This window comes from Juglans microcarpa x Juglans regia, chromosome 2S (assembly GCF_004785595.1).
Source record: "Juglans microcarpa x Juglans regia isolate MS1-56 chromosome 2S, Jm3101_v1.0, whole genome shotgun sequence".
NCBI classification, from domain to species: Eukaryota; Viridiplantae; Streptophyta; class Magnoliopsida; order Fagales; family Juglandaceae; genus Juglans; species Juglans microcarpa x Juglans regia.
This window is the reverse complement of record NC_054597.1, coordinates 1,274,815-1,282,547: the sequence shown is the minus strand read 5'-3', so window position 1 is coordinate 1,282,547 and position 7,733 is coordinate 1,274,815. Positions and strand designations below refer to the sequence as shown.

General features: G+C 32.4%; 1 protein-coding gene across 1 annotated transcript; it reads left to right on the top strand.

Moving 5' to 3' along the window:
• The first annotated feature begins 5,636 nt into the window (after nucleotides 1-5,636).
• On the top strand, nucleotides 5,637-7,440 carry LOC121252651 (myb-related protein 306-like). The gene is made up of 3 exons (XM_041152380.1): nucleotides 5,637-5,907; nucleotides 6,148-6,277; nucleotides 6,493-7,440. The coding sequence occupies exons 1-3, from the start codon at nucleotides 5,775-5,777 to the stop codon at nucleotides 7,205-7,207; spliced, it is 978 nt and encodes a 325-aa protein (XP_041008314.1). The 5' UTR covers nucleotides 5,637-5,774; the 3' UTR covers nucleotides 7,208-7,440.
• The last annotated feature ends 293 nt before the right edge of the window (nucleotides 7,441-7,733 follow it).

The window sequence follows — 7,733 nt, the reverse complement described above, 5'->3', positions numbered from 1 at the left end:
AAATATTTTTTAAAAATAAATTTATAAACTAACATAGCTTTATATGATACTTTAAATTTATACTATAATAAAATTAACTTTACAATCTAATATATTACATCAAATTATGTCAGTATATAAATTTATTTTTATGAAATTTTTTTATAACTAAAACATTTGTCACTCATTTAGAATCATATCAAATTCAAATACTATGCTTGGCAAAACAAACCCCACCAAAAAAAAGTACAATGTTTTTGTGTATAATGGGCCGAACCTCGCGATCACAACAAAAGTGCAGCTTCTCTATTTGGATGGGTTCGAGAATTGTGACCAACCGCGGCCCAATAATGGTTGGTGACAAATCATCGCTATTCGCTTGCCAATTGAAGAGGGATTAACTCAAGCCCAGTTAAGTGAGCTTTATCTGGGCTCTATATGTTTCATCACCTAGTTTTTTTTTTTTTTTTAATAAGAAATTTCATCACCTAGTTAGTATGGGACATATCATACAAAGTAGGGATCCTATGCTTTTTTTTCTTTCCTTCCAAATTTTCTGTCCCAATCATGGTACAGATCATGATTTTTTATTCCTCATCTTGATTTCAAACTTGCATTCCTCTTTTTTTTTTCCTTCTAAATTATAAAGCATCAAATCAGATCGTGAAAGATTATATACGGATAATCTCTATTTTCTGATATTAATGATGTTTTGTCCGACTTTAATTTTCATAAAAGACACATTTCTACATATCAAAAGAAAACAATTGTAAGTTTATTTTTGTAAAATTTTGTTGTATACAAAACATTTTTCTATCTAAAATTTGGCTGTTAATATATGCTTCTAGAGATTTTATAATTGAATGCAAAGACCACCTTTCCTTCCTCTCATCTTTTTCTTTCAACCAATACGATGAAGGCCGACAACTATTTTGTCCCCTTTTAAACTTTTCCACCACCTCATCAAATGCCTATGATAGGAAATCAGCATCTAATATAAATATATAAATTATGTGTGCATAAATATTATATATTTATTTCTTCTTTAAATAATATATGCCTACCCAATAACTATTTGCAAACTCAATGGTCGGAATATAATCATTTGAGAATTTAGAACTATAAGATTCAAATATTTATCACTTTCTTGCTTATCATAAATAACATATTCAGTTTGAAAAGTGACATTACGCTAATAATTTGCTTAAACATTATCAGAATCTTAATCTCTTACGGCACAATATTGTCATGATTGTATGTACAGTTTCATGACTGTTTGATATATTTTCAATAAAAAATTATGCTTATCATACTTGCAACACACAATTCTTGATTTTTTTTCTTTACCAAATATATACGTAGTGTATGGATGATTAATAGAAAAATTTATTTAGTTTAGCAAGAATAAAACAAAAATAAAATAAAATAAATAAAATATCAAGTGTGATGTATAGTGTAGGGATGATGAGTAGAATGACACATTTTCAATCAAAAGAAATAAATAAATTAAGAGAAGTAGTGAATTACAAAACAGATGGTGCTTGATTGCAATTTAATCAATTAAAGTTGGGGGGTGGCAATTCATCTTTGAGGGTCGCGTTCGTATCGTGTCAAGTCATAAATATTCGATTATACAGGTTAACCCGAATACGATCTGTTAAGCTAAATAGGTCAGACGTTCAAACTCTAAGACGATCCAACTCATTTTGATTCGTTTAGTAATTAATTATAAATGAGTCAATATAATACGACCCATTTCAACTCATTTTATGTAAATAAGTTGAACTAACTCGTATAACTCATTTAAACCCGATTAACATAATCTAATATAAAAGTTAAAATATATATTTATTAATAGTCACAATATTTAAAAAAAAATAAGGTCCCGTTAGGATACATAAACAATCTCAACCCATCTCATTTCATCTTATCTCATAATTACAAATTTTTTAAATTTTAATAAAAATATAATAAATAATTCAACTTTTTCAAATCTCAAAATAATAATAATATTAAAAAATAATATTCTAACAATGTTTTATTCAATTCATCTAAAACAATCACATCTCATCTCACTATCTAAACAGACTCTAAAACTACTTACTAACAAAAAAAATCAATATTTTATATTTTATCCTATAATGAAACTAATATTTCAAATCCAAAAATAACAATTATGAGCATAGGTCAAAATTATAATTATAATAATAAAAATGTAAACATATTAAGAAATATTGATATTATAAATAAATTATAATAAAATTATAATTTTAAAATAAAATATAAGTGAATTATTTTGATTAATTTAGGTTCAACAAGTCGACCTATTTTGATTCAAACAAAACTTGTTAATTTTGTATGTTATTGCTATCCATAACTAAAGTATCGTTTGAATAGTGAGATTAGATGAGATAAGATGATTTTAGATAAGTTAAATAAAATATTATTAGAATATTTTTTTAATATTATTATTATTTTAAGATTTAAAAAAGTTAAATTATTTATTATATTTTATATTAAAATTTTAAAAAATTATAATAATAAAATAAAATAAATTGAAATGATTTTTATATGAACCCTTTGGAAATGATAGAAAGGACAAAAATAAAGCAAAACATAGCATACAGAAAGATAAGATCGCGAATCTTTATCAGGCTAATTTCATTAAAAGCCATGAAAGAATTCGAAAGTCAAAGACTTAAGACAATTTCTGACCATGCCTTTTGTCATAAATACTATCAAAAGTCCACTAAAAAAAGGAAGGGGGAAAAGAGATGGGACCTTTTTTGAAAGCCTATTAATTAGGCGGTTCCATGAAAATAATAGAATAATATTATTTATTTATTTTTAAAAATATTATATAATATATAAATATTCATAACTACAGTTATCATTTTTTATCATATTAATAGAGGCAATGAGTTGGCTTTGCCATTGCCATTTTAACCACCTATCATTTTCATAATTGATGAAAGATAATTGATGGATCAAAGCCCAATGCAGGCCAGTCCTAGCCGACCACCCTCTACATCCGTCTCCTCCATCCTTGCTAGTTAATTATTACTCCTCCCTTAACGAGCTGCCATCCACGTCTACTCTTCTGCAATCGGGATATTCTGTTGAAATAGTGTTTGTGTGATATTAAAGATAAAAGGGGTATGAGATATCATCATGTTTACTTGAGAACGAAAATTAGTTATTATTTTTTATAATAATTTCAATCGGAGTACTTCAATTAAATCATTGATTAATCTTAATTTTTAAAATATAGATCGTTCAGATATAATTTGGGCTTGCCATAAGATGTTACAGATTGGATTAATAGAAAATCGCAAAAATCTCAATGATCTTCTCCCATTTAGGACTCGAGGAGTAGATTCTAAAAGGAGATGCTGTTCATTCATGTAAAAGCTGGAGGCTAGAAGAAACAAATTGGAGTAGAGGCCAGCAGGCATGGCCATTTAATCGCGAGGATGCATGCAAGGTTAAGTTTTTCATGCTTACCGGAGATCATCAGTTTATAACCATGCATGCATGCACTGCATGCGAGCAACTTGATGTATATGGGACAGCTCATAATCCGGCCGGCAAAGGAAGGCTTTGCATCTTGACCACGATGTTTTGTCTGTGAACGTCCTTTGTTTTGTCCTCAGAGTCGGTGAGCAAATTTCAAATTTAGCTGGCAGAAAAATCGGCCTGGACGTACAGACCACGCGTAATTGTTCTCTTGAGTGCATGTCCTTCTACGCCCTTAATTGCAATTCAAATATCCAACCTACCTTCTAGAATAACGAGACGAGACACTTTTTGATTACGCATTAAATTAATTGCAAACTTTCCATTTCCAATAAAATTATCTGATCAGATCCTTTAATTTGCTTCCTTGAGAAAAAAAAATGCCACATATATATATATATATATATATATATATAAAGATAAAGAATTCGTTTGACTGTTTTCGCATGCATTTCGTTTCTCGGGAAATATAAGCCAAATCATAAAATATAGCTAGTCATATTTGCGAAGACGAAGCCTGGATTCGGAATATTTAGGAATGGATTCGGACGTACGTACCTTCTTTTTAATTTATTTTAAACAATATATATTTTTATTATGTTAAATACTTTTAATATATAGTTTAAAGAGATATAAGACAAACTGCATACATATAATGTAATTTTTTACATGTACATAATATAGTGAAAAATCAGGGGCAGGATCGAGTAACGCGCGCATATTAAATTCAATATATATTAAATTCAAAATCTGCATATATATATTTAAAAAATTATTGTGATGATCCAAATTATAAATTACAATCGCAATAAATATTATGGGCATCCAAATAGTTTGACTCAGTTACGATATTTCATAAGCAGCAGCAGTAGCACTAGTACTCGGTCCTTTCCAATTAATTAAGCCGTATAATGCAATAATATGCATGCCATGCATGACCTACTGATTTTTTTTTTTTTCCTTTTTCCGACGATTAAATATATAAAGGTAGCAGATCGATCGATGAGGACTAATTGCTGGGGAATATGGGAATACCTTCCAACACGATGAAAGAGCATGTTCCCCCATATGCTAGTGGCCCCCAACCTTGACACAATTAATTGCCGGCGCTTCTAAAGTCGCAATATTAGTCTTATGATGTCCTCAATTCGATCCGGATCGAATTCTTCAAAATTATTATTTAATGCTTGATTGATTAGTATAGTCGTAATCACAATTACAATCCATGCAGCAATATTCGGGCTCATCATCATCCACCAATATAATTAGAAAAATTCTATACACCATACTACCATCCCACTTTCATCATATTAAATAAGATGTAACATATTTATCATCATTAAATGATCATTTATTGCATATTTATTTATCATGATCTAATGATAATTAATGTGCCACATACTACTTAATATGATCAAAATAAAATAAAAGTGTGGTGTATAACATTACTCATATAATTAATTCAAAGTACTCGTTAATTGGTCAGGCACCTTAGAATTAAATTCCCAAGTGCATGCATATATGCCCTTTCGAAGTTGTTCAAATTATCATGATCAACTGGAAAAAAAAAAAATTAAAAGAAACTCGAAAGTCGTTATTACTTATCATGATCTCAATCTTCGTTAATTGACTAAAAATATTCGTCAGAATTATATGTACGTCTCATCTATGGAATCTTATTATAAGTTAGCTAGGTAGGTTAATTTCATGCACGATATATATCTAGTTAATTACGTAACCCTATAGGTCTTACAGTTCTAACTTTAATTTGTTTATCAACGAGGAAGATATGAGCCCGTAGCAAATCGTTCTCACCATGATAATATTTACGTACGTGTCGCATTATTGAAAAAGAGCAATTAATTTGATCGTTATTCTTGACAAGTGGACTTTTGAGGCTTGAAGCAGATTTTAGGGTTTTCCCCCCGCCCAGTGCAGCCACATTGAATGCCACGCGGTTTTGCGAGGCAGAAGAGGCTTTGTCACAGCTGACTTTGGCTTGCGATGGAGTTAATGCTCTTGCTGTCACCTTTTGACTCCTTTGCTTCTTCTTGTTTTCTTTTTCTTTTTCTAAATTTTTTTTTAGGTCAGCTTCAAGCCTTCAACCCCACCTCTGCTTGGCCTCATTTTCTATTTATGCAGACCTAGTATACCTTCTCCTTGGACACTTGTCGTAGCTTATCCGAGAAAGAAATTTAAAGAACTCGAGAGGAAGAAGACCCATCAGTTGATCATCTGAAGAAATTAGAAGACTTTCGAAGAGAAGGTAACAAGGTGAAATGGGTAGGCCTCCTTGTTGCGATAAAGAGGGGGTCAAGAAAGGTCCTTGGACTCCTGAAGAAGATATCTTGTTAGTCTCTTATATTCAAGAACACGGTCCTGCGAATTGGAGGGCTGTTCCTACCAATACAGGTTAAATTTCAATCATTTTCGATTTTACAACATCATGTTTTAGGCACATGTTGTTATGGTTTGGTTTATCATTCGGGAAATTCAAATAGATAGAAAGATGCTTTTTTTTTTCTTCTTCTTCTTTTCCCCCTTCTTGGCTGACTGAAGGAGTTAATTTAACGGTTCGTTTTTAATGGCCATCTGGGCATCTTGAAGTATTTCGGTTAGATGATCATTAATCGTACTCGTATGGTTTTTCAGGGTTGCTTAGATGTAGCAAGAGTTGCAGACTTAGATGGACTAATTACCTCAGGCCAGGGATCAAACGTGGTAACTTTACAGACCAAGAGGAGAAGACGATAATCCACCTCCAAGCTCTTTTGGGCAATAGGTAACATCCCCAGGCCACCACTTCTCTCTCATGTTTGCTTCAATATTGGGCGCGCGCCATTTATATTTTCAGAATTTCTAATCCCAATAGGGTGATAAGGGTTATTCCAAGTTCTTCAATACATGCTCAATTAAGAATAATTAATATGAAGTTCTTTACAGCCAAATTATTTTGGATTCCTTAGATTGATTTATGGTGCGCTGTTTATGGTGCAGATGGGCAGCTATAGCTTCATACCTCCCACAGAGAACCGATAACGACATTAAAAACTACTGGAACACCCACTTGAGTAAGAAGCTTAAAAAGCTTCAAACAGGACTAGAAGGTCATCCCAGAGATGGCCTTTCAGCTTCACAGAAAATGCCCCGAGGTCAGTGGGAGAAAAGGCTCCAAACTGATATCCACTTGGCCAAGCAGGCTCTTTGTGAGGCCCTATCCCCAGAGAAACCAAGCTACATGTCTGGATCGAAGTCGTCTGATGTATGGTCTAATGCAAATCCGGCTCAATCATCAACCTATGCATCAAGCACAGAGAACATATCCCGGTTGCTCAAAGGCTGGACGAGAAATCCCCCAAAGCCATCTCAAACAAACTCAGTAATGACTCAAAATTCCTTAAACAACATGAGTGGCACAGACTCTGTATCGAGTGATCATGGAACTCCAAGCTGGAAGTCAAATGACAAGGACCTTATTCTACCCGGGGCATTTGATTCTCTTTTTGGTTTCGAGTCTTTCGATTCTTCACATTCTGATACTTCACAGTCTATGTCACCCGAGGCAACCCTTTTCCAAGCTGAAAGCAAGCCGGATTCATGTGCCCAACTGCCGTTTTCATTGCTTGAGAAGTGGTTGTTTGATGAAGGTGCTAGCCAAGGGAAAGATTTCCTAAATGATATCACATTAGATGACAGTGCTAATCTTTTCTGAAGTGGTTATTTGGGGATTTGGAGCTTAGTTTTTTGTTCTAGGTCTTGAACTAATGAATATCCAGTTGCATGCCTTGGCAAGTCTTAGTTCGGTACTCCTTTAGTGCTAGAACAGAAGTGTAAATTTGACATTATCGGGTAATTAAATGTTCTTGATTGAGAATAAACTTACAGTCTTGTATCTGTTCTCAGTGAAACGATTTATTATTAGGTAATAATTTGCTTCTACAGTTTTGCTACTTGTCATCAATGGTCCTTTGATCTGAAGTAGCTAACTTCACCCGCCTCAACAATGGAAATTAGATGCGGGACAACAAAATGCATGTTCCCTCACCCCATTTTTATTTTTATGGGCAGTCCCGGCCTAACCCCAATATTTGCTTAGGAAATATAATTATCGTTTATACTACTTCGGCTCGGCTATTTAAATATGAGTAATATTGGATATAAATCTGATTTTTCTTTTAAAATTAGTGGAGTTCATTATGAAAAAATTAATTTTTTCATATGATGATCAGTCTTATATT

Coding starts and splice junctions, on each gene's coding strand:
- LOC121252651 (XM_041152380.1), top strand. CDS start 5,775: ATGGGTAGGCCTCCTTGTTGCGATAAAGAGGGGGTCAAGAAAGGTCCT. Junction 5,908..6,147: donor GGCTGTTCCTACCAATACAG/GTTAAATTTCAA, acceptor ATGGTTTTTCAG/GGTTGCTTAGATGTAGCAAG. Junction 6,278..6,492: donor CAAGCTCTTTTGGGCAATAG/GTAACATCCCCA, acceptor TTTATGGTGCAG/ATGGGCAGCTATAGCTTCAT.